This window comes from Centropristis striata, chromosome 7 (genome assembly GCF_030273125.1).
Source record: "Centropristis striata isolate RG_2023a ecotype Rhode Island chromosome 7, C.striata_1.0, whole genome shotgun sequence".
In the NCBI taxonomy this organism is placed as follows: domain Eukaryota; kingdom Metazoa; phylum Chordata; class Actinopteri; order Perciformes; family Serranidae; genus Centropristis; species Centropristis striata.
The window spans coordinates 22,655,370-22,682,951 of NC_081523.1; the positions used below are offsets into that span (position 1 = coordinate 22,655,370).

General features: G+C 39.8%; 2 protein-coding genes across 7 annotated transcripts; both read right to left on the reverse strand.

The window, feature by feature from the left end:
- Positions 1 to 939: 939 nt before the first annotated feature.
- On the reverse strand, positions 940 to 10,147 carry ubox5 (U-box domain containing 5). Of its 2 annotated transcripts, none has more exons than XM_059338029.1 (7): positions 10,062 to 10,147; positions 8,169 to 8,232; positions 6,546 to 6,647; positions 5,492 to 6,234; positions 4,750 to 5,357; positions 4,472 to 4,657; positions 940 to 3,495 (listed from the first exon to the last, which is right to left on the reverse strand). In XM_059338029.1, the coding sequence occupies exons 2-7, from the start codon at positions 8,220 to 8,222 to the stop codon at positions 3,281 to 3,283; spliced, it is 1,908 nt and encodes a 635-aa protein (XP_059194012.1). In that variant the 5' UTR covers positions 8,223 to 8,232; positions 10,062 to 10,147; the 3' UTR covers positions 940 to 3,280. The 2 variants fall into 2 exon arrangements, with proteins under 2 accessions (XP_059194012.1, XP_059194013.1); XM_059338030.1 differs by having other exon boundaries at positions 10,008 to 10,147.
- Positions 10,148 to 13,631: 3,484 nt separating this feature from the next.
- Positions 13,632 to 27,443, reverse strand: lzts3b (leucine zipper, putative tumor suppressor family member 3b). Of its 5 annotated transcripts, none has more exons than XM_059337778.1 (8): positions 27,279 to 27,443; positions 22,561 to 23,410; positions 21,402 to 21,872; positions 20,274 to 20,441; positions 19,920 to 20,048; positions 18,433 to 18,624; positions 17,968 to 18,198; positions 13,632 to 16,815 (listed from the first exon to the last, which is right to left on the reverse strand). In XM_059337778.1, exons 2-8 carry the CDS (start codon positions 23,371 to 23,373, stop codon positions 15,730 to 15,732), a joined length of 3,090 nt encoding a protein of 1,029 aa, XP_059193761.1. In that variant the 5' UTR covers positions 23,374 to 23,410; positions 27,279 to 27,443; the 3' UTR covers positions 13,632 to 15,729. The 5 variants fall into 5 exon arrangements, with proteins under 5 accessions (XP_059193761.1, XP_059193759.1, XP_059193760.1 ...); XM_059337776.1 differs by having other exon boundaries at positions 22,561 to 23,535; XM_059337777.1 differs by having other exon boundaries at positions 27,237 to 27,443.
- Between the last annotated feature and the right edge of the window lie 139 nt (positions 27,444 to 27,582).

The following is a 27,582-nucleotide window of genomic DNA, read 5'->3' on the forward strand; positions in this document are numbered from 1 at the left end:
GTTAAGCTTAATGTTGTCAGGGAAACCAACACAAAAATTATGCTGTTTGTGATTGCAAAGCACAACAAATGCTGTTTTTCCTGACTTTGGTCTGTTTAACCCTTTTGTGCACACAATAACAAATTCATAAGAGGTAATTAGGGTGAAGTGTTAAGAGGCAGAAAATAATGACGTGTGCAAGAACACTCTGGAGGACTGTCTGCTCGGAGATATTGTACTGTCATTTATTTCCTATCGCTGCACCTTAAAGTGAATAACAGTAATAGGAAATAAAACTAGACGGAGAATAGAGGCGGGGGATAGAGGCAGTCAGTAGAAGACAAAAACTTGGATTTTATCAACTTCAGCTCTTTAGTACTACCTGGTAAATCATTACCAATATGAATTCATGCCAGATTAAACAGTTTTATATTAACGCATTAAAAAAAGTAACACAGAATCAGTCCGAAGAAGTCATTATCATTTACATTTTCTGCCTTAATTTACTGTCTTAGGGACATTTTTTAATGTGGGGTTGTATAAGGTACAGTAGTGTTCATCAAAATAGCAGTCCAATGTGACTAACCAGATTAATCCAGGTTTTTTGTATATTTTTTATTGCTACATGGCAAACAAGGTACCAGTAGGTGCAGTAGATTCACAGAAAACCAACAAGACCCTGCATTCATGATATGCACGCTCTTAAGGCTGTGCAATTGGGCAATTAGTTGAAAGGGGTGTGTTCAAAAATATAGCAGTGTGGCATTCAATTAGTGAGGTCATCAATTTTGTGAAAAAACACTTGTGAATCAGGTGGCCCCTATTTAAGGATGAAGCCAGCACTTGTTGAACATGTATTTCTCTTTTGAAAGCCTGAGGAAAATGGGTTGTTCAAGACATTGTTCAGAAGAACAGCGTACTTTGATTAAAAAGTTGATTGGAGAGGAGAAAACTCCAATGCTTTAAAATGGAGAGCAAAACCAGAGACATGTGGAAGAAAACGGAAGACAACCTTCAAAATGGATGGAAGAATAAGCAGAATGGCAAAGGCTCAGCCAATGATCAGCTCCAGGATGATCAAAGACAGTCTGGAGTTACCTGTAAGTGCTGTGACAGTTAGAAGACGTCTGTGTGAAGCTAATCTATTTACAAGAATCCCCCGCAAAGTCCCTCTGTTAAAAAAAGGCATGTGCAGAAGAGGTTACAATTTGCCGAAGAACACATCAACTGGCCTAAAGAGAAATGGAGGAACATTTTGTGGACTGATGAGAGTAAAATTGTTATTTTTGGGTCCAAGGGCCACAGACAGTTTGTCAGACGAGCCCCAAACTCTGAATTCAAGCCACAGTACACAGTGAAGACAGTGAAGCATGGTGGTGCAGCATCATGATATGGGCATGTTTCTCCTACTATGGTGTTGGGCCTATTTATCACATACCAGGGATCATGGATCAGTTTGCATGTCAAAATACATGAAAGTCATGTTGCCTTATGCTGAAGAGAGAGGACATGCCCTTGAAATGGGTCTTTCAACAAGACAATGACCTCAAACACACTAGTAAACCAGCAAAATCTTGGTTCCAAACCAACAACATTGATGTTATGGAGTAGCCTGCCCAATCCCCGGACCTTAATCCAATTGAGAACTTGTGGGGTGACATCAAAAATGCTGTTTCTGAAGCAAAACCAAGAAATTTAAATTAATTGTGGAATGTTGTTAGAGAATCTTGGAGAGGAATAACAGCTGAAAGGTTCCACAAGTTGGTTGACTCCATGCCACACAGATGTGAAGCAGTTATAAAAACTGTGGTCATACAACTAAATATTAGTTTAGTGATTCACAGGATTGCTAAATCCTAGAAACAAAAAAGTTTGTACAAAATAGTTTTGAGTTTGTAAAGTAAACGGCAGACACTGCTATATTTTTGAACACACCCCTTTCAACTAATTGCCCAATTGCACAGCCTTAAGAGCGTGCATATCACGAATGCTGGGTCTTGTTGGTTTTCTGAGAATCTACTGCACCTACTGGTACCTTGTTTGTCATGTAGCAATAAAAAATATACTAAAAACCTGAATTAATCTGGTTAGTCACATTGGCCTGCTATTATATTGAACACTAATGTACGTAGTCCTACTCTGTGTATAACCTGCAGTAGATAGCAGTCAGCATGCCCACAGTTTGGAGAAGTAGACAGGAGTGCCACAGGAGAAACTATGCAATGCACTGCTGTTGACGGGGGCAGCAGCAAAACATATTTATACGTGTTTCCAAGGTGGTTCAGCAAAGTAAAATTACTGTTTTTTTCAAGAGCATCAAACGGCTTCATTTCCCCCTGTGCAAACTTAAACAGGGCTGTTTGAGAGCAAGATAAAGCAGTGGAAATATTCTAAATATAGTACTTCTTTAAACTGATATTGATTTAGTAGGTGGGACTTTTTTGGGGGGGCTAAAGTACACCTGCGGCCCATCTTCAGCAGTACATTACTTTGCTTCTCTGCCAATACTCTCGCTTCCTTAACCAAACTCGGAGTGTGCCAACCACCATCTAATGTGGGTGATACAATAACTATGGATAGGTACTTGGTACAACCCCACTTTAAAAAATTCTGAACTCTACCTTAAGGACAACAAAGCCTATAAAAGTGTATGGATATATAAAGTGGTTATGGATGGTTACCGTTATGGAGTGAAGAGGAAAAGAGGGGAAGGCCAAGCATGACCCACTGTATTTTTTTTTTTACAATGACACAGCCTTGGACCCACTCGAAATCCACTTTCATTCCTCTGGCCTCTTGCTTCCATTGCATCTGTTGCCCAACCTTTTCTTTGTCCATCCTCAATACATCTACGCATCTGGGCTCTATACAAATGCTGCAGAACCAAGGCTGCAACTACACTTGAAAAGGCTAAGATGGGCAGAGGGGGTGGAAGAGAGCAAGACTCATCCTTAAACACAAGATTTTTGTAAAGGTCTCTGCATTCAGTGATGTTCTTTTTACAGCTTGGACATTGGGAACGTCAAAGAGCATTGGAAAAATAATTCAGTGCTGGACTTAAAAAAACTTAAATGGCACACTAATAACAAATAATATTACAAAACAACACAGAAGATGGGGTGGTGTCATGGAGATGTGGCAATTGTTTAGAATGTTAATCAACAATTCAAAACTTTAAGCTGAATTTTTATTTTCCCACGTTCAACAACTGTGGAGTACAACCCTGTCTTTACCTTCAGAACAATCTTCCTCATTCCTTCCCAGGCTTTCAGAAGCACAGACTTGCCTTTTACGGCATCTGTCAGTGATGCACACGTACAATGTCACTGCGTGGGGTCCGTCTTTGGCAATCTGAACACAAGATATGATTGGATGCTGATATAGTGACGGAGTTTGATGGTTGTGATTCCCTCTGGAGGCAGGAGCGGCAGAGCAAGTGACCGCAGGTTAGACGGTAGATGGATGACGTGGAGTAAATCGAGACCGAACAGGAACATGCAGAGCACGTCTTCTCACCTGGCAAGCAAATGTGAGGAAAAACATAGTCATATGGACAACAGATTTACATTAACATTGGACATCAGGGAATCTGAACAACACCTACACAGTTATAAAGTCATAAATTTGTGTTTCTCAGGGCATTTTAGGAGTTCTTTTGTTACATTCACACCTGTCTCTTAACTCATGCGATCCTCAGTTTTAGATTTCCTTCACACCAGAATGTCACTTGTACAAGTGTTTTGAAAACAAAAACAAAAAAAAACCCAGCAGTGGCGTAGGTTCCCACAGTAAACTGATCAATAAGGTCATGAATAATGTCAATGCTGGCACTAACTGAGTCAGCTGTGCTAAGTTTGGAAATCACAGCACAGGCCATAAGCAAAGTACGGCTGTGGACGCAACATTAGTTCTGATCTGAAAAACACAGAACAATGCAAACAAACTGTGCGGAAAAATTACAGGTTTGTGTCAAAGGAGTATGGTGGCTTTGAAGAAAGCAATATAACAGCTTCACTTCCCCATTAGAGAGGGCTGTCTGACAGCCAATTAAAGCAATGAAAATGTTAAATTTACACTTACAGTGATATTGATTTTTTCCAGCAGGCTAAAATATATTTTGCTAGGTTTTTCATTCAGAAACCTTCATCAGGTCATATGGGGGAAAAGTTTTTCAAAGGGCTTGGGAAAATAGTATTTTGAAGCTAAAACACACAAAAATTCAAATGTTTGTATTTGAACACATAAGAGGCCCTACTGGGAATCTACAAAATTATATAAATATTGCAGCATTATCATATTCTATGCTGTTATTCATATGCTCAGTATGTTCTAGACACATATTTCTACAAAAATATGACAGTTAGTACATCATACGAAGGAGCAAGGTACAACTATTTGTAAAACCACCTTTCACATTTACAGAGGGTGGTAGCCTTTGACATAAAAGATCTTTGGTGGATTATTTCTTTAAAAGGACATTTCTAAATCCTACCTGTTGGCATACTGGCAGTGCCTGCAGTCTGACTGTGCTGTGACGTATTCAGTGCTTCAGAGTCGGGACAATCCCGTCTCTGCTGAGACAAGTTTGAGGTGAAGGAGGGTCGGCCCTGCAGGGCGGAGAAGAGAGCCTCGTCTAGACTGGCTGACAAACGCTGCTCATGAGAGCTGCAGCTGGGGTCTGAAGGAGTAAACGTCAACAAGACAGACAAATCAGCAGTGGAAAAAAAAAAGTGGAGACATGTTTTTAATCTTACAGATCATTAGACTCACCTGAGACTGCATCGTGTCTTGGTATTTTTGTTTGAGGTAGATGTTGCGTCTCAAACACAATTTCACTGAGATCTCTTTTCTTTCTTCTCTCCAACTCTGATTTACTCTCTTGAGTAAAAGGCTTGGAGTAAATTGTGCAATTCCCATTATCAGATGAATGTCCCAATTCAGTGTCCTCTTTTTGTGTAGTCCTGTTTGTGGTTCTGGTGCCAGCATTGTACTGAACAGCAGTGCTGTTTATCAAACTTTCACTCAGACTCGGAGAATACTGGGGCTGTCCAACTGCCTTGGAGGGTACGAGTCTTGAAGCCTGTGGAATTTCTCCCTCTCCTTGTCTGCCCAACATCCCGTCCCTACCCATCATCCCTTTCTCCAGGAGGAATCGGTCGATGCGGCTTTTCAGTTGGGGGTTGGGAAGAGGCTGGGAGGTTGAAGTAAACGGGACCCCAGTAAAGGGGTCGTTTGGGGGTCGACCCCATGTGGCTTCCCTTTTCTGGTGCTCCTCCAGAGTGGTGTTGTCCACAGACACACCGCTAGGCAGCAGCATTGGCAGCATCATTACCTCCTGGGTTATTGGGTCAAGAAACTCTTCTGGGATGGAAAGATTGCTGGAGTCAAAAAACAGGTAATTATCTACAGTGTAAAAGACATGTATACTTTATTATCATGTGCTCTACTTTCTTGACAGCAAGAAGACTAAACATAAATTAAGATTTTTAAAGGCAGCCTCCAAAACACATACCTTGGGGGTGTTGCTGCGCCCTGTGGTGGTTGTGTCTGACTGACAGAAGAGGTAAAAAATGCAGGTTTCTGCAGCCGTCTGTAACTGGCCTGATGGACTCTTTTAATCCTTTCCACTTCTTCTGCACGGCAGCAGCGAGCAGGTTGTCCCCAAACCGCCAAAGCCTTGAGCCCCAGAGCAGATGCTGAACCGCCGAAAGGCAACGTCACACGAAGTTGTGTCACGGCTCCTAACGATAGCAGACCCCGACTCCATAGCTCCTCCTGCCGACAGTTTGTAGGTTGTTGAGGTGGTGTAGAGAGGAACGGAGGCCGGGGACTGAAATTTAAACGTGTGAAACAGACTTGGGTTTCCTCCCTAAGTTCACAACGACCGACTAATTTAAACTCTGGTTCAGGATTACTGGATTCAGTGTTTGATTTGAAAGCATGGCCTCTTTGCTGAGGCTCACCTAGGGCTTCCTCACCCCACTGTTGGGCCTGAAGTCCCCACTGGTGGCCATTATTCTGGCAGGATTTACTGTCCTCTACTTGTTGTTTTTCTTTGCTCTGTTTCTGGTCCTTTACCTGCATTTGTTTCTTTTGAACCAGTTTGTGGCCTTGGTCAATATTCTGGGAAGGTAGTGGATCAGAGCTGGTGCTGATCTCCAGTCTCTTACAGGCCTGTCCTCGGTCCATACCCCAGGGCCACAGCTCCACGTCCACCCTGCACAGCTCCACCTGGAAGCCAAACTTCAATGTAACCTGAGAGAAATTCAAGAAAAAATAGATATCACTAACAGTAGAGATTAATGTAGGACAGTAGTTGTGACAGATCACACGCACTTTCAAAAGTTTTTACAATATCAATAATCTAAAAATATAGTATGGATGTTGTTAGAATTACATTAAGCTTCTCCCTTCTGCCTGATGAATGCTCATGCCAGAAGAAGACTAGACAATTTGAGAGTTCAGCCACCACTGTGAAAAACAATAATCAGGATCTTTGCTAGGCAATCTTATGAATGAATCCCCTGAAAGAAAGCTAACCTCCTCCTCTAACAGTGTCATCTTACCTGTACAGGTGGACGTAGAAAGTACTCCAGCTTGAAGCCGCGCCTCCGGAGAGCAGGGTCAGCTGACACAAGGTTTGTGACATCATAGCCATCTGCACAAAGCTGCAGTTGAAAAATAAATGTGTTTATTTAATCATATAATACATGGCAAACCTCATGTTTCCCATCTCTACTTAAGCAGCCAGAGTCGGGGACGAGCCAGGATTACAAATCAAACACCTCCAGACACTGCCACCACTGAGAAGTCTGTTATTCATTACTGGTCAATCAAAAGCGCAGTTGGCAGTTCAGCAAATATGTAGAAACAACATGGATTGTGACACATATGAGGTGTGTCCCTGCAGTAGAAACATCAGATCAAATTCACGTTTTTTAAATTAATTAACATTAGGCCTGTGCCTTGAAGATGTCTGATTGATGACAATGAGTTTGCTACTTCAGCAATTAACAAAAAACAGGGGCATAAATAATAACAATTCGGAATAATTTCGACATTTTCTACACATTCAACATTTAACATACATTTAAATTTGGCCAGTGTTGAAACCTACATATAATATAATATAATGTAAAATATAATATAATATAGCCTATATATTGAGTTTGTTTGTCTTTTTATTTTTTTTAATTTTCAGGTGAGTTTGGTAGACTTGTTGGTAAAGAGAGGCTGATGATGGTCATCATGAAGCTGAGCTTAGTTGTATTAAATCAAGAAAGATAGTCGGATATTTAGTCTCCTGTATCTTACAATTTTTTTTTAATTCTTTGCAGGAGTTATGTGTTTCATTCTTATAGGCTGAAAGTATGGAAAGAGACAGGATACGATAAAGGAGAGACAAGAAGTTCATGACGCATTTTATTAAATGTTTTTCAACATCTACAACTGTGTGCAAATGTGTCTAAAACGTGTCGGCAGCAAGCTAAAAAAAATCTGGCAGTGTAAAATTCAACTCAGCACTTTAGCACTGCTGCTGAAAAAAGTAGGAAGGGAAACACTGTCTTTCCAATTAAATTGGTTTATTACAAAGTTTTAATTTTAGGCATGTTGTTAATACTTCACTCAAGTGAGTTTAACTGATTTGGAACAGAAAACTGTAAAACATCACATGGAAGGAGAGGTGACAATCCAAAAGACGATGGTGAAAAGTTGAGGTACAAGAGGAGAATAAAAATATAAACCAAGAAGAACATTTTTCAACCCGAGTGTGATTACAAAATACCAATAAAAAGAACATAACAAGGTCAGCTGTGATTCAATCTCCCACACAGCACTCTGTCCCTCTGCGTCTTTATTTTCACATCTATGTCCTCCATCTCTGTCCTTTGAGTGTCTATCTACGTAGATTCTTCCCATCTGTCTCAACACATATTAAATCCATTCTTTAACTTTGTAAAAGGGAGATAAGGAGCATGGAGCCTTCATATGGCCCAATTCATGTGTAGAAAATAGGGCTTTACTGTAGCTTGTTTTTGTGTCCTAACTAATTGTTTTATGTGTCACCTGGAAGAACCTGCAGTTTTGTATTAAAAAGGGAAAAAATCAGGACAGCAGCTTACATGTTAATTTAAAAAAAAAAAATTGCTTGAGAAAGTTACATGAGAGGTCCATCAAATGTATCTCACCTTGTTACAATGAGCTGTTGCACAAAAGTGTGGAAGACAGAGATTCACAACCATATTCTCTGACCTGCAAAGACACAAATTGACTTTATGTTGTATACAGGTCAAGGCAAAATGAGGCACTCAGTGAAAAAAACTCTTCAACACTGACTCACAATGGTACACCACAATGAACTGCATTATTAGAAGTTAATAATTTTTTTAGCGCATGTGTTTGCACCTATCAGTTCACAAGACCTTTAACCTCATGAAAAAAGGACCTTCGCAGATTGAATAACTGAGTCACCACTCATTCACATTTATAACGACTTATACGCCCATACATATATAGCCCATACAGTTTATTGTGTCAAGTTCTGTTATTTTTAAAGAGAAAAAAAAAGATGGTGACTCCCACCTATATTTGTCATCATGTTAGTTAGATACAATTCAGTAACATGGATAAATAATGGCAATTCAACAAAGAAAATACATTCAGTCTATGGCTGCCACTGTGGTTGGTACTGAAATGATTAGATGATTATTTATTTAGTCAATAAAATGAATCTGGTGATTTAAAAAAAAAAAAAAAAAAGCAAAACAGCTTCTCAAATGTGACAATTTGCTGTGTTTCAGTTTTAAATCAATGTCAATTAAACATATTAGCATTTTTAAAAAACTATAACGTACCATTTTCTGGACTCAAACATAAAAAAATAAATCATAAAAATAAAGGAAAGGATTGCTAGTTAATATTATTTTCAGTCAGTTTTAAGCTGTAATGCAGTCAATACTTCCAGCTTTTCAAACATGAAGATATTATGCTGTTCTTAACCCTTTGATGCACAACATATAAACACCTTCTAATGCACAACATGGGTCAAAAATGACCTGCATTAATTTCCCATGTTATTTCATGCTGGCTGTGTGTATGAATATCTCCCCTTTTTTATTACAACAGATCATTATATCCATTTTTTCTTTCATACTTTATGAAGAAAAATAGTTTTTGTATTATTACATCAAGTTTACACACATGGGTCAAAAATGATCTTGTGCATTAGAAGCGTAGTGATACAAAAAGTGATACACTAAATTAACAATTTGTGTGTATGTGTAACTATGTTTGTCTTATTTTTAAGGTTTAACTTTAAAAGAGTTGTTAGAACCACCAGATTACATTTGAAAATCACATATTTTAACATTTGAGACTTAATAGAGCCACCAAATAATAATTTCCACTGGAAAAAACACCAATTTAACAAAATAGGATAGTTAATATTTGTGTCTTCTTTGTCAGGTTTTAAATTGGTGACCCTTTGATGCACAACATATAAACATCTTCTAATGCACAACATGGGTCAAAAATGACCTTGTGCATTAGAAGCGTAGTGATAAAAAAAAGGGGTTTTAATCAAAAGTAAGAAATGAAGACAAAATATTAGGATGTATGATGATCAAAAGTTATTTGAGGAAAACCTGCAATACTGAATGATGAAATTAATTTATTGCAAAGATACAGAATATAAAAACTTAGTCGGGTCACTTTGTGCATCAAAAGGTTAATATATATGGGGTTTTAAAATATTGGTCAGACAAAAAGACCCAACTTACACACACACACACACACGGACCAAACGAGTAAGGTTAATATATTAATGGAGCTCTGGAAACTACAGAGCTACATTTGACCATAGACTGTATAAATAATGTCACCAAAGCAGCTGAAACTGATGTAGAGTTAGTTGTTTACAGTTTGTCATGGAGTACCTGTAACGTTATTCAAATATGCTAAACATAGCTAGCAATATTAGGTTGACTGAAGTGCCCAATGGCATGCCAGACTGACAATGTTTGCATTACCTTCGTTGTCTGAAGTATACCAAGTATACGATGCTTGGTCGTGGACAAACTTGCCTGTTTTGAGTCTTTATTTGGCTCCTCTGACCAACGTTAGAAGGCAGCTAACAGCTACTAGCCATTAGCTAGCTTACCCGGTACAACTAGGGAAGCCGAAAAGGGACATGCGTCAAATTGGTATTTGAGAAATTCGTCCAAGGGATGCAACAAGTGCTGAGTAAGAATAGGCTCGATATATTGCTTTCCCGCAGACATGTATGGGTTCCTTACCTCAGCGCAGCACTTTTACCCTCTAATAATTTTAACTTGATCATATCTAACTACTTTATTACATAAGCATTTTCTATGTATGCATCTTTGTTTCCTCTGAGGTCTGCAGGGTTGCACGTCTTTACAGGATGTAACCATAGACTCTATAAGGATGTAACATAGCAATTTGTAACATTTCAAGGACACCTCAATGGGATGAATGCTGTTCCCAAGGAAACTCCAGACCTTATTTGGTTTAAAGACTGTTTACTCAACACTGCGTCACCTTTCCTTTGGTAATTTCAGAACTCAGTATCTCTAGTCTACTTTGATTTTATGCTCTACTTTTACTTTATTACATTTCAGAGGAAAATATTGTTACTTTTTACTCATTTATGTAACAGCTATACTGCCCTACAAAGCCTAACTGCAGCAACTACACAAAGGATACGACTGAGAAAAACTGGTTTAAAGTTACTTAATGTTTTTAACTGGCCAGCCAAATGGGTTATAGATAGGACACTTATTTCTACATGTATTGATGATGTAATTCTTATGCTAAAAAATCATGATGATTTAATTGACCTTTGACCCCAAAAATGTAGTTACTGCACTCTAGTTTTGCTGTTAAATGTTCTAATAGTAATGCACAACACGGTACAGTCACTACAATGTTGTTGTCTTCTTTCAGCTTTTACATTTAGTTTTCAGTGAATAAATATTTTCAAATTGATTTTGTTATAAGTGTATTTAAAAGTATTTAACAGCTCTATTCAAAGTTTTGTGTATTTTAGACTTAATATTATGAAGTAATGTTATATTTTAGTCTTAATATAATTTTATCTCACTTTTTTACTTAATCACTATCTAGATAATAATTTCCCTATCAAATAAACTTATGATTTCTATTATTCTTGTCTTCACTAATTAACACAATGAAGAAATACAAGACTACAATGTCTCAGTTAAAGCAAACCGTAGTTACTGCAATTTTTATGATTATTTATCTTAAATAAAGCAAAGTTGAAATCTAAAACTTGGTTTCAAGATAAAACAGACATCAAGGAATTTATTTTTAGTTTTAACTGAATTTCGACCAAAAATGTAATAACTGCAGTTAGGCTTTGTAAGGCAGTATACTTCCTTGTTATGTTGCATTTTAAACTTTTACATACAAAACATACCCAGTCAGTAAAATAAGGGATTGTAGGGATTGTAAACCTACGCCCAGAGGGGAGGAGCTGAAACTCTGTGTGCAATGGATGGGAACTGTCATTTAAAATTGAACCAGTAATGCGCTGTAATTGTTTTGTGTACAAGGTCTCCACGTTGAGCTGTGGCTCACCAATCAGTCTGCTAGACCACTTTACTATTTGGTTGACTGAGTTTTTATTTTTCAATGAGAGGTTGCCGTCGGGGTGTGTGCGTTACAGGGGCCAGTCTATACCACCCCTATGAATTTCATTGCCTTAAGTGTTATAGTGTGGCCACGGTACCAAATATGAAATTAGACTGCCACCACAGTGCCACCTAGGGGCCGATCAATAAAACCTTAAAGGGTTATCCTCAGGAGGGCATTGACAATAATTGTACCAAGTTTTGTATAATAATGCACAAACTATCCCTTTAATCCTCATACAGTTTCTGAAGGAGGACTCTTAACTGATAAGTTAGAAGAGGCAGGTAGCAATGGTGGAAAGTAACTATGTACATTTACTCAAGTACTGGACTTAAAGTAAAATTTTGAGGTACTTTTATGTACATTTTATGTAACATTATACTTCTAGTCCACTATATTTTGAGACATATATTGTACTTTTTATTCCTCTACATTTAGCTGACAGCTTTAGTTACTTTTCAGGTCAAGATTTAAAATGAAAAACATGATACATTTAAAATGATTACCCATTTTTATAAATTAAACCACTTAAAAGTTTATTAGGTAGTTAAAATGAGTGGAGTGGAGTCATTTCACAGTGTGGTATTAGTACTTTTACTGAAGTAAAGGATCTGAACACTTCTTCCACCACTGTCTTTTTTACTTCTTTACTTTTTTTTTGTTTACTTTTTTTAACATTTATTTTTCTTTCTTTATACTCATTTTATTTTTTTATTTTTTTAACTTTTTAATTTAAAAATTAAAAAATTATTTTTTATTTTTTATTTTTAATGTTTTAATGTTTTAATTTTTTTCTTCTGCGTTTCTGCACATGTGCGGCTTTTCTGCGCTTCTGCGCATGCCCGGCTTTTTTCGCAGCCTTTCTACCGTGCATGCGTGGAAGCGAAAACAGCCGCGCATGCGCAGAAACGCAGAAAAAATAATAATTAAAAAAAATTAAAAAATTAAAAAATTAAAAAAAACAAACAAAAAAATAAAATAAAGAAAACAAAATAAATGTAAAAAAAAGTTTAAAAAAAAGTAAAGAAGTAAAAAAGACAGTGGCGGAAGAAGTGTTCAGATCCTTAACTTCAGTAAAAGTACTAATACCACACTGTGAAATGACTCCACTCCGCTCATTTAAACTACCTAATAAACTAGTGGAATAAAAAGTACAAAATATGTCTCAAAATGTAGTTGAGTAGAAGTATAATGTTACATAAAATGTACATAAAAGTACCTCAAAATTTTACTTTAAGTCCAGTACTTGAGTAAATGTACATAGTTACTTTCCACCATTGCTACCTGCCTCTTCTAATTTATACATATCAGTTAAGTGTCCTCCTTCAGAAACTGTATGAGGATTAAAGGGATAGTTTGTGCATTATTATACAAAACTTGGTACAATTATTGTCAATGCCCTCCTGAGGATAACCATTTAAGGTTTTATTGATCGGCCCCTAGGTGGCACTGTGGTGGCAGTCTAATTTCATATTTGGTACCGTGGCCACACTATAACACTTAAGTCAATGAAATTCATAGGGGTGGTATAGACTGGCCCCTGTAACGCACACACCCCGACGGCAGCATGCCCTGACATGCGTGTACTGCGAGGGCCCATTCAGTACTGCTTGTTTTGCTTATGGACTTATGAGATTTTCTACACAAGAATTTACAGAGGTCTTGTGGAGCAAAATTGCAGTAATCAACAAGAAAAAATGGTAAGACAAGCGTCTGAAAATATTAACCTAACTTTGCGTGGCAGAAATATGTTTATTCATTCTTTAATCAGCTCATAAAGCCCAAGAATTATTCCTTCTGGGAGTCCTGAGGCTCAGGTGGGCAATTTCTATGATAAAAGACAACCTATAAAAATTCTTTATCCCAATGTTTGGAGGACTCCAGTTATTTGATCAATATTTTCAAGGCTGATTGCCAGAACCAAACTTTCAGTTGTCTCAACCACAGGACAAATGATTCGCTCAATGACAAAAAAGTGCTGAATTATTCACATATCTTTATTAGTTCTGCTGAGTTTTAACAAAGGGGTGGTTTTAATCAAGCCAGAACAGTACTAGTAACATAAACGCAAACAATAGATTTGAAACATGTATAAAATTGGTAGCATTTTGTTCTCTAAACAATGCAATATTGTAACTACATTTATCACCTACATCAAAAGGAACATCATTTTTGGACAGGGTTGCTATGATTGCACCATTATGGTAGGCCAATAGGCTATCTACACAGTTAAAAAAACACATAAAGGAAAGCTCAAATGGCACATATTTTCTCTGTCAGTTCACCATAATATAATAACAGTAATAAAGATGATAATACTATGTAATACCTTAGAGATAAGTTAATATTCTTGAGCAACATCTTTGTATGCTGGCATAAACAACACATATAAAAGCCATGATATTCACATCTGAGTCTACTGTACATCATAACTTGTGTGTCGGACACTACATAGTGCAGTTAGCCTGAATGCTCCCTTCAAAGAGGCAAACTTTCATTTTTCTGTATTGTTTTTTTTCACTTCCTTCTCCCCTGCTTTGTCTAAATGAAATGTACAGAAGAAAGTAGAGTTTTCCAGGCTATACAGACTCCCTCGGTTTGAATTTTTAGTCTCACTGCCCTTGTATCAAGCTTTGATGCATCCCCCCCCCATCCCTTTGCTCTAAATGTATCTTCACTTGCTGTATTGCCACGAGTCCCTCTATCCTCAATCTCATAAGCTGAAGCTCTTCATATGTATACACACATGCACACACACCCGCTCTCTCTCTCTTTCTCTCTCTCACACACACACACACACACACTCACACACACACACACACACACACATACACACACACACACACACACACCCACACACACACACACACACACATACATTTACAATCTATAACTATAATAAGTATTTCTTTCTAGTATATCATACATTCTATAAATTTTATTTTTTAACTTTGGGGATACTGACTGATTTCTCAGGTTTCTTGGCTGTAAATGCACAACACAATTATCATAATAACCAAATTCAAATTGTGTGCTCCCATTCATATTCTCCTTGTAGTAGGATATGAAGAAATTAGAGTTGGAAGCGTTGTGAAAGCTATCTAACGTCCTCTAGTGTTTGCTTTTAGTCACTGCAGTGAAGACGAACCAGGTTCTCCCAAGTCTTAAATCATATTCTATATTCAGTCGGGGTACATTATCTACTAAACATATCTATTTCATTCAATTTGTAGAAAATATAAACTCTGTTGGTCTCCATGATGTGTTTAAATGGGTTGTTCATGTTGGACCCTGTGCATGAAATGACTTGAAAACTGAATCAAGAATCCGTCTGTAACTGCTGGGATTTAAATGAAATAGTCCAGCCATGTACAACACTGTTGTGTAAACTGTTTGCTGATATTATAATTAAAGCACTGAAAATGATAATCATACTCCTATTTTTTTTTTTAATTGATTCCCAGCATAAATAACCCTTGTATACATGCTGGAAAGAATGGAGTAAGGCGCTCTCTGGCCAAAAATGCAAGTTAACATCACACATTCTGACCACTATTTCTACTTTTACATTACCAGTGACACAGACGTACAATGAATAAATACCGCATAATATTCTCGTTGATCATTTCTGACAATATCCCTGATTGTCTTGGTCCTTTTCTAGCATGGGCATTAAATGACCCCCCTATTAGTGCTGTCATCTAAACATTGTCATTTAACTTTTTTTTTTTTACTTTCCTGCCATCCATCAGTGTGGCACACTTCTCATGAACACTGATTAGGTAGGATGTAGTAGTGTGCAACTAGAGAGAGAAATAAGCTGCTCAGGAGGTTGAACTAATAGATACTGATAGATTGAATGAAGTTCAAATTCCAATCAGATGATGTGTTTGTTACTGATAATGTTGGATTCTGCAGTCGGTCTTTGTTGCTGTTTAGTGTCTTCAGTTGCTTTGAAAAGTATGTCAGACTGTAGTGATTTATTCTATTGTAGACTGAAATGTTTATGCTGAAGTGGTTTTGTGTGAGAGGCCTGTGTGTGAGTGTTGAACTGGACAGTTTGTCATGGAGCTGTCTCTATATCTCAGTGGACTCTATCCTCTCCAGACGTGAGGGTCCTGCCCAGGGATTGGCAAGCTGGTGGAGAGAAGGAGGGCCTTTCTGATCTTCACAAGGTGGAGAGATGGTGAGGGCAATAGGGCCAGGGAGCGAGGGTGGGGACTGAGGAGACAGGGGTGAGAGGGCTGGTGCTGGAGGTGGAGAATTGGAAGAGGTGGGGGAGGTGGTGGTGGTAGTGGTGATAGTGGTGGTGGTGGACGTTGTGTTTGGTTTGGCTCCCAACTGGCTCATACGTTTTTCCAAAGCTTGGTTCTTCTGCAGCGTTTCCACATAGCTGAGCTGCAGCTGAGCCTGGTATTTCAAAACCCGTTCCTTCTCGTCCTGCCAGGTGTGTCGCTCCTGGTCGAAGTTGAGGGCCTGACGTTCCCGTTGTTGCCGCTCCAGACGCAAAGCGGCCTGCAGCTGCTCTAGTTGCCTGCGCAGCTCCCCTGCCTCGTCCCAGTGACCCTCCTGGCCTCGCTGTGCCTGGTGGCCATCCTGACGCAGTTGTGCCTCCTGGCAGAGTTGGGCTTCGTGACGTAGCTGGGCCTCTTGGCGCATTTGGGCCTCATGGCAAAGCTGGGCCTCCTGACGGAGCTGCACCTCTTGCCGCAGCTGTGCTTCTTGGCGTAGTTGGGCTTCATGGCGGAGATGAGCCTCCTGACGAAGCTGGGCCTCCTGGCGGAGTTGGGCTTCTGGTCTGATTGTGGCATCCTGACGCATTCGGATGTCCTGCTGCATGTGGGCTTCTTGCCGCTGCTGCACGTCACGCCATTGAGCTTCTTCACGTTGCTGCCTCTCCTGTCTCTGAGCCTCCTGCCTTTGGGCTTTGGCTTCGTCACTCTGGAGACTCAACAGGGTGTCAGCTGTGGGGGTGAGAGAGTTGGTTGAGGGCTCAGTGGGGTTACGTGTGCAGTGGACAATTCCCCAGGGGGGCAACAGTCCTGCAGCTGCTAAGTTCGGGCTCACAACAACTTCTGCTCCTCTGCTCACTTCACTCAGAGCCCGCTTTAAGCTGAGCACCTCTGCCTCAAATACGCCCAGCTTCTCTCTGAGGATCGACACCTGTAGAAAATATATCACAAGAAAATCTTCAGTTTTTTAGACAATTTAGATTGTCAATATGTCAAGTCAAATCAAGTTGTCATCTGTTATCTCCAAAACTAAAATAGAATTAAAGAACAAAATAAGATTTGAAAACATTATAAGCATAAATAGTGTACATTTAATTTTAACTACCAACTGTTCACATACAGATGCTTGGTCAGGAGCTTTTGCACTGTTATTTGTTGGATCAGCCAGCCGAATCGGGTGAGACTAGTAGTGGGCCTTCATGGATTGTGGGAGACCTATCCTCTTTATCCAGGTAGTTAGAATATTAAAGCTGTTGTCTGACGAAATGTTATATTGAAATATAATTTAAAAACTTTCTTATGAACCTAAGTCCATAACGTTCATAAAAAAAAAATGAACATTGTTTTGATAAATGTTTTCATGGCACTCTAATCCATGTGGATGGTTGAACACGATCTTAAGATAAAAGGTCAACTCATACTTAAAAGAGATTATTATTGCTTTTACCCTTACTGCCTCTTTAGTTATGGATTGCACATCATTTATACGTATTAAATGTGTGTGAGCTTCTTATGAGCTCATAAAACACAAAGGCTGCCGCAAATATATAAAGTTGCCCAATCCTCAATTTGTCTCCTCAGGAAGTTTTTGGAATCCTTCCTAAGGATTTCAAGGATTTAAATGCTCAACAATCTAGATTTAGTGGTAAGCATCCCAATGCAATCTCACTTGTCATTAACTATATTTTGACTGCTATGGACAGTAATCAACATTGCATTGCTCTTTTCATTGACCTCTCAAAAGGCTTTGATAAAGCTGACCATTCACTGCAACTACACAACATTTTCATCACAGACCTAGAGTAATGTGCACATTAAATCCCACAGCTTGTGTTAAGTTAGAAGCAGTTATTGGGTGATACATAACCATCGTTTTTAACATAGCTGAGGGAGATTATGGTCACCATATAGTAATACATGTTTTGGTTGCAATTCCAACTGAGAAATCTGATGAATAACCTGACTAGTAGTAAATTAATTTCAGATTAGATTCTAAATTAGATTTGGAGGCCGTCTTGGATTATCTGTTGTTGCTGTTGTTATTCATAATCATCAGTGTTAAAGCCTGTAACGGTAAACCCACCTCTGACAGAGTTCTCCTCAGCTCTCCCTCACACTTCTCAAGCTCCAGACTCTTGGTGCTATAGGAGTCCTTCAGGCCCAGCATGGTCTCCTCCCGCTCCCTCAGCTGGGCGTTGAGCTCCTTCAGCTGGCCTCTCAGTGCCACCATCTCTCCAGCCCGCTGGGTAACTTCAGCCTGACTCTCCCTCAGCTGCTGCTTCAGCAGGGAGATCTCTCCTGCCTTCTGACACACCTGCCACATAAAGAAAGAGTGCATCTGTGAGATTTATCTTTTAGATTTCATAGTATTTAGCATTTGTGGTAAATATACTCCCTATCCCATTGCATATAAGTGGGTTTCTTGTACACACATACTTATACAGCTTCCCACACCCTCAGTACTCCACTGTTCAGTCTACCATGATGTAATCCTGATAACATTTTACTGAACTAGTCAAGTGCACCAAGTCATATACTCATATCTCACCTCCCACTTGGTCTCCTCCAGACGAGGCAAGATGTCAGCCTGCTCCTTCCTGTAATCCAGACACTTTCTCTCTAGCTCCTCTCTCTGGGCCAACAGAGCCGCCATCTCCTCTTGGAGCCTCCTCTTGTCCTGGGACAGACGGCCTATCTGGGCCTGCAGGGCAGTCTGGGAGCGCTGAGCACGACGGGTAACCTGCAGACAAAATGTACAGATACAGTGTAAGTTTTGACGGCATTTATCTTTATGTTGAACACACTGGATATGTACAGATTCTGCAATAACATCTTCTATTACATAAAGGCATGGCCCACTAATTGCTGTATATCAGGGATAGAGTTGGGGTAAATGTCTTCACTGCATTTTAACAGCATTTAATCTTATCCTGATTCCAAAATCCACCATTAAATACCTTGAAGGGTTTCCACCTACTTTGCAGCTTGATGCAGCTTCAAGTGACAAAACTAAAAATGTCTTTTGAACCAGTTTTCTACATATTTATCTGTCGTGTGTGGAAAACAAGATTTTTGGTTGACGGTAGTAACGACAGACATGCATTTCTCATGATCAGGCTCCCTAATCACATCTGTGGCACACTTGGACACAGCATGGAATCAGAATTAGAGTCGGGTGCACTCATAGCTGTGACAATCGTGGCATATCACATTTATCACAATTCTCTGTAAGAAATCCCCAACATGACACACAGACAGTTTGGGAATCCTGTAGACAGTTTCCCCTCGGAAACCTATTGTTGTCTGGGACAGATATTGGTTTTAAACTTAGTCAGTTACTTGAAAACATTTTTTGATCCCCAAATAACGACCACATACCACACCATTCTGCTCATCAAAGCCACACATTTACCTGTATAAGGCTACATTTAAGAATGTGGAGCTCTAAGGAACATTGTGGCTCAACCTGTTTACAAAAAGATGACATGCACAACGGTTACCTCGGTTTTTTATGGAGCTTTGTGAACTGTTTTTATTGTTTCAGTCTCCAATACAGCTGTGTACGTGCAGAAAAGATTGTGTAAAATAATTAATCAAAAAACGTTTGATGTGCACGTAAGCTTGGGAGGTTCTGTGTTTATTTAGCAACAGTCTGATGCCGGTTGCACAACATGTAACCAGTGGATCTACCATGTGGAATTGTGGTTTATCAGTGAGCAACATCAATCCAGTTATAGACTGTGGTATATACGTGAGGCACACCAGAGAACACTAGAATTGACATTTACATGTTAAAAGTATCCTTCCCAATGCCTGCAGGTTATTAAAGCAGATCTCCAGACCATCGTACATCATATGAGCCCAACCCAGTGTACCCCCCTCAGAAGTCGTATCATTGTATCAGTCTTTGACCGCATGATTTGTCATGCACTTCTTTCTAGACTTTACACAGGTTACATTTAGACGCAAGATGTGAGTAAAAAAAAAAGTAAAGTGCAGGGACATTGTGAGGATTTGAATACGTCGTGAGTTCACCTGCTGTAGGCGCGAGGCGTAGTTCTGTCTCAGCTCGTCCATCTGTCGCTCCCAGATACGTTGCTTCTCCTCAAACACCTGAACGATTGCTGCCTCACTTTGGTCCAGGTTTCTGCGCATGTGCTGAACCTGGTAGAAAAGAGAAATCAGCAATCATGCAACAAAATAGCCCGTTAGATAGATAGATAGTGAATGTAAAATAAATCTTATTTGGATAAAAAAAAATGTGGGGCAAACAAATTAAATGCTCAAGATCAGATCTGATCCTTTAAATGTCAAATATCCTCCTCTTTGATGGCAAGCCTGCTAAGTGCGAAACAACTGCGCATCAGACATTTCAGAGTGGTCTCTGACCTCTTGCTCTTTCTCCCACAAGCGGTCCTCGAGGTCCTGGATGATGTCATCGGAGGAGGGGGAGGGGCGTAGAGGTGCTGGGGCATCACTCAGGTGGCTCAGTCTCTGATAGGACGAGGAGCTCTTTCCTGAGGAAGACCGACCGCTGTCTGAGGCGCTGAGCCCGTTCTGAAAGAAAGAACCACATCAGGATACATGAAAGACAATAACAGCAGGGTGCATTACACAGCAGGCTAAAGGTGCTGTCCACACAAATGATAACTATAACATAGATATACTGTTTATTAAATCATTCTGACTCAAGGGGATGGCAGAGTCCAAACCACAACTATAAAACAGTGGTGAACAACATCGTTTGGATCACTTTCATAACAATAGGAACACTGACAGCCAATCTAAAACCTTTGAAATGTACAGGGCATTGCGTTCAGTGTGTTACAACACAGCTGAAACTGGCAGCATGAAGTGTGTGTCACCGTTTACAGAAAATTAGTGTGGATGCTAACAAGGTTCTCTCATCGAGCTCAACAGTGAGGTTTCAGAAGTGAAAATTCCATTCATATTTTGAACTGAGGATTTTAATTATTTGCCATAATGTCACAGCCATCCAAACGAGATTTACCACAAGCTATAAGATTGTAAAAAAAATAGCAAATGCTGCTTTAAAAGCTACTATTCTGTATGATATTAACCTTGTTTTCAGAAAACCTGTTTTATTCGCAGTGTAGTGGAGAAGTACTACACTACCCACAATCCTAAAGGTTGTCTCTGATTGGTGAATCTGGCTGTTACTATGGAAATATTTACCATACCTGCAAACCCACGAACGACAAGTGAATTGCCACCACTGAACTATACAAATAGACAGTCTGGTATCTCTGCCTGTTTTCCTGCTTTTCTTTTCTTTTCTTTTTTACTTTTTAATGTTTAATGTTGACAATTCAACCTACAGTTGGCTAGTTTGTTTGGCTTAGTTTCAGGCTTAAAACTCTTCATAAAGAGTATTTTAAAATGGCAATTAAGTGAATGAATTGGAACCTGAAATGTTCCAAATAGACCACATTGTTGAGCTCTATAGTTATCACACAGTGTGGACGGCCCCTAAGTGAGTATGGGTGACAGCCTTACCTGATAGCCAGGCTTTTCCAGCTTGTCCAGGCCTGCAGTTGCCCCAGCCATGCCCAACCTGTTGATGTGGCTGGTGGAAGCACTGAGCGGCCCCAGGACTGCTGGGGGCCCACAACCGGACCCCGAGCCTGTATAGGTGGGCAGGCTGGTCAAGGAGTTCCTCCCTGAATCAGACATCCCTCCCTGAACCACTTCATTACCATTTACCCCGCCCTCAGTTCTGCTGACCCTCACTGGGCTGTCCTGGTCCAGGAGCAGGGCCTCTGGGACCTCTCCTGATTCTCCTCCTGCTCCGTCCCTGCCTCTCCTGCCTCCTCTGCTCTCACCGTACCCTTCACTCCTTGCCTCAGTCTTGCCCTCGCTCCCAGCCCCTCCTGCCTGGCCCACCAGGTTCTGCATGGAGTGGAAGCTCTTGGGAACCACCGGTTTGAAGGCAGAGGGACGGACAAGGCCTGAGTTGTTCTGCATCGCCTGCGAGAGAGATGGAGGGAAGGAGGGAAGATGGAGAAATAAGGGAAAAGTACACTAAAGTGAAAACTTTCAATGAAAAAATGTAGCATTGATAAATCTTGCATGCATTTTTGCACAGAACGAAGACTGTGAGTTTTTGTCTCCCCTCGCTTACATGTGAGTCGCATGGCCTCACTTCACAGCCAGTGTGGAGAGTGACTAATGTACATATTTACATTTACAAAAACAAATGATGAATTTGTGCAGGGAATATCAACCAAACTTCTGTTGGGTTGTTTTGATAACATATCTGAAACTCTTTCAGTTTTCCTACATCATTTTTTTAATTGTACACTTACGAGACGATCAATCAAATTTGTTTTTGTTTATTAAAAAATGTCTCTTATCTGTTGTTGCAAATAAATTATTCTAAATCTGTGGTGTTTGTTACAGCTGTGAGCAGTTCCACTGAAGAGTGATTCTCTCTTGTCAGACTGTTTCATTTTGATACTTTTCCAAGGCCTCAAGAGGTAAAGCTACACATTTTAACAACAAAAAAACAATATTAGATAAAAGTCATCATTTTCTGGGGCGAAATTTAGTTTTTCACTATTTCCTTCCATGTTGTGGCCCCTCAGATTCATTTCACAACCCCCTTTGGTGCTGTTGACCCCCAGGTTGGGTACCACTGTCCAAAATCTCGAAGTACCTGCTCCAGTTTTCCCGACACTGGCAGGATCTTGGGTGGGTTGTGGCTTGGAGGGTTATGGCTGCCTGGGTTGTTGTCACTGTCAGCTCTGGCGGCTGCCATCTCTCTGTGCTGGTGTTGGTGTTGGTTCATGCCAACGTTGTTCTTCTCATTTCCTCCTCGTCCCACAATGTTCCCACAGACATCTAACCCTGCAGCCTGCATTTCCCTCTCTCTCTCTCTTTCCAACCTCTCGTTCTCCAGTCTCTCTCGTTCCCTCTCTCTCTCCCTTTCCCTCTCTCGCTCCCTCTCTCTTTCTATCTTCTCCCTCTCAATTCTCTCTCTTTCCCTCTCCCTGGCTCTCTCCCTCTCCCGCTCCCTCTCTCGCTCCAGCCTCTCCCTCTCCACTCGTTCCCGCTCTCTTTCCCGGTTCCTCTCCCTCTCTCGCTCCCTCTCTAACCTCTCTCTGTCCCAGTCTCGGTCCCGGTCCCTGTCTCTCCCCCTCTCACGCTGCCTCTCTCTTTCCCTCTCCCTTTCCCACTCCCTCTCCCGCCTGCCTGCTCCATTGCCACACTCCAACTGGTTGTTGTTGGACGGGGCCGTCATGGTACATTCAGTGTTGGTGGAGGAGGCTGTTTCGGTGGGCCGGTCAGTTCCGGTACAGGTCCCAGTCCCAATACTAACACTCCCGCGTTCATCGCTAGAAGCCGTCCCGTCAGATATAGTCGCCGGAGGGCGGGGCAGTCGCTCTGCGCTGCAGCTGCGGTCAGCAGGGCAACGGCGAGAGAGAGGAGGGGCTCTGGGCAGGGTGGTCCTCGTACCCACAGACTTCATGGCAAACTCCTGCTCTCCTGCCACCCCACTGCCAACACTGCCCATAGTGGGGGTCAAAGGTCAGGGATTAGAGATTAGGAGTCAGGATTGGGGAGGGTCACAGAAACATTTGGAAGTAGTGTGGGTCATCACAACCTAATGCAGGTAGTGGGGGCACACACACTAGAGGAACACAGAAAAACGAAAGGAGTTATACAAGATTATAATTGCATAATGACTAGTTATACAATAATAGCTAATGCAGAATAGAATCCAACCCACATACAGGGGCAGCGTGGTCCTCCCACCATGATAAAAATGAAACAGGTCTGACAGTTAAATCTGGACAGTTACAGTATAGTGAGGGTATAAATAACGTGTAGTAATAAAAACATGTCCACCAGTTTAATGATGAAATCACAGTGTTACTATCTGTTTACAGCATCTGTTTATTATGTTTACACTCTGTAGGTGAGAGTGACTTATTTGTTTGTGTGCATAAGAAAAGGGATTTGGGGTGAAGAGGTTACCCACACCAATCCAGCACAAAACAGAAATGATGTACACTGGATTTTGTGTCCATCGCATCATTCAACTGGAGGAGGGGTTTTTTTAAAAATCATTTTTTTAATGGACGCAAATACAGAAACACCTGCATAAAACCATTTGATACAACAGACAAAAACAGCCCTGCAATAAATCACATTTTTATGAATCTTATACTTCAATCTCTATCACATAGATGTTGCTTTAACCTTTATTTGTATTTGCTGAAATTGGTCTTTATTGTGTCTCAATAGACCCTGCCGCTCTATGTATTTGAATAATAATAATACTAATAACTTCAATATTTTTTCACTTTAAATCTCTTTCTACCTTATTAAAACCAATATTTGGAAAATTATTGAAGAGGTAGCTCACATTACCACAAACTGGGCAACAATATGGACATAATCAACAAATTATGTATTTTATGTGTGTAGATATACACTAAATATTGGGGTGTGCGAACACATGTTTGTGTTCTGAATTTGAACATACAAGCCATGCAAGACAAGCCCTATAGCACCATAAACTGTGGTAAGATATACCCATGTGTTTACATTAATCCGGACACAGAGCATATGAAACTCAAAATCGATCTGCTAAAACAATGTTAAGTTTGTTTTGAGGGCGGTTTAAGATGTTTGTTCAAGTGTATGATAACTTTTTATGCTGTAGTCATTGGTGGCAAATTAAATTGCTTTACAAAATGCCTGGAACAGCATACAATGAAGTGAAGAACAAACAAACTATGGCCCTGACAATCTTTGTCACAACTTTTTTGTCCCAGTCCCAATACCAACATCTGAACATAGCAAACTACTCAAAAGAGTGTTTTGTTGAAGTGCTTCTTCGCTTTAGCTCACTTCTTGAATGAGAATAGTAAATCATAAATAGTAAGTTCTACTCTCCAAACAATTAGTTTGTTTTAAATTTCTCATCCATTCAATCAAACTGAATGTTTTGGCACATGTGGGCTAAAGTGTAAGTACAAATGTCTACAATATGTACATTAAGGACTTGCACATGGCTTATTGATCAAAGCTTTGAAATTGTGAAAATCTTCACTACTTTGAAGTATCACATTCAAAATGATCCATTCATTTATCATATTTTCTGTCACACATATATGTATGTTTCATAAATATTTATATATATATAAATATATAAATATAAAATATATATATATTTCATAAGTATTTTTAATTTCCTCTGAACTGGCAAATTACCTGCCAGTGATAATAATGAACTAGGAATCACAATCAAGATGAGAACGTGTAGTGTTACTGTGAGGCACTACAGTTGGTTGAATTACTGCAATTGTTGAGTGTTGGGTTTTTTTTTGGCATGGGTGTCATTTTGTGGCAAATTTTCTGTTCACTGTATATGATTTTACATCAAATATCAATAGTGAATTTTCTATTTTGATTACACAACTTTTCATTTTGGTGGCCTCGGCTAATTAACTGACACAATAACTAGGTTTTACAGCATGAATGACATGTTTTGTATGAGTTACAGACAAGCAATAGAGCTGTGATGCTCCATTAAACAGTTGTGACAGTTGCACTTACAGCTGAAAAATGAGCCTAAGCCATTGAAGAAAACTGTATTGTGTGCACCCTCTGAGTATACAGCTAAAATAGTTAAAATTATAGTTATCTGTTGCAACAACTCTGCAATAAATCCTACCTTCATGAAAGTTTAACCTCTTTAAACCCACCTGCCCGCTCAAAAAATGTTTTTTAACTGATGTAGGTTAAGTTGAGTTGAGTTTTAGCTTATTTCAGGGACTCTTCCATTTTAAAGGGACCTAATTTTAAAAGTAACAGTGGTTATACAGAGAGGTGTTTCTAGGTGTTTCTAATATATATCTACCCTTACCGATATAAATGGGTTGGACAAAATATTAGAAACAGGATAATGGAATACAGTTAAAAACTACAGCTTTCAAAATGACCATTACGTTCAATCAAAACTTCTTTATAACAATAAAGGATTTATTGCAAAGTTGTTGTATTGGACTGGATTATTTTTAGCTTGATGTTCGTAATATGTGGGGTATGCACCAATCTGGTACATACTATATCGAATATCAGGTCAATACTGACTGAAAAAGCTGAATTGGGGAATGGATGACAATCTTTTCAATCCACTTCTATATTTACATCTGATTACACATATAATATGTGTCAAGTTCATTTGCACTAGTTTGTGACTTTATTGTGACATGTTTAATTCCTGGAATTAAATTAAAATACCTGCTTAATTTTTTCAACAATTTGTTGCTCCATTTTTTACTTTAATAATAGATTTTTAAAAAATCTGTAAAATTATATCCATGTATTTATCTGTTACATTTGGTTTTGCAAAGTTAGGAAAACAATGAAAAGTCAAGCTTGATGTTGCCCTACACATAAACAAAATGATCAGTCACTTCCACACAGTGAGGCATACAGCTAATTAATGAAACACTGCTACTGAATCTGTATTGGCCGATACCCAGTATAGTTGCACTATACTGAGAGATGTTTCTAGTATTCTGCCAAGTGTCCCTAATTTATATCAACTAGAGTAGACTAAATATTAGAAACACCTCTCAGGATGTTGACCACATAACAGCAACATCCTTTCGCTCAGTGTAACGCAACACAACATCACCACAAACTCCAGCAGCTAAAACAGAATATATAAACTTCACAAAGGTAGGATTTATTGCAGGTCTGTTGTATTGGATCACATTAGTTTCAGATAGGTGAACCTATGAGTGCAGTAAATACACATATGTTTGTGTGGGAAGCTTGTAAAAATAAATACACAGGCTATTATGTTTATATGCCATCAACAAGGTCTAGTGTTAAAGAGCTAGCTCACATATGAACGTTCACAACACCAAATCCTACAGTAGCATATCAGCTAGATAGATAGATAGATAGATAGATAGATAGATAGATAGATAGATAGATAGATAGATAGATAGATAGATAGATAGAGACGCAGTCATGTCAGTGCACCTCCCCTTCTCAGCCCATTTACTAGAGGTTTACTTCCACTTGGGTGAATAGTAGTAGTAGTAAAATACACTGCCTATCTATGTGCTGCTCTGCCTCAATCCCCTCCCCTCACGACTCCCCCTCTCTCTCCCTTTTTCTCTGCATCCCTGGGCGGCAAGGGCGGCTTTAGCAGCATCCGCATCAAGCCCTGAATCGACTGCGCTCTCAAACAATTACTCGCTAGGCCCCGTGACAAGAAACAAACGCACGACCCTCGCTGAATCAAAAAATACACCCAGATTAAAATGCACAGCGTCATTGACATTGACGACAGTAGCTTTGATTTACCGATTGTAGCATCCTGGCGGTCCATCATCAAAGGCTACTCACTATTTTGCAGCTCGGCGGTTTGTAAGATGGCAGCCTCAATAAATAATATTGTCACAAGACAGCAACGTCAGTCCTGGTCGGGCCGGGCTGTGAATTATTCTGCGATGTTACCGTGGCTCGGTAATATTAGGGATGCTGTCTTCGACCGCTGTCAGCGTCGGATGCTGATGATGGAGTCGGTCGGTTGATACGCGCATCAGCTGAGAGACACACACCCACCTCTGGCCCCGCCCCTCCGGCTGCATGATACAAACGCCCCCTTTTGGCATCCATCCAGTGCTCTCCCTCCGGAAAAGCCTAAAGC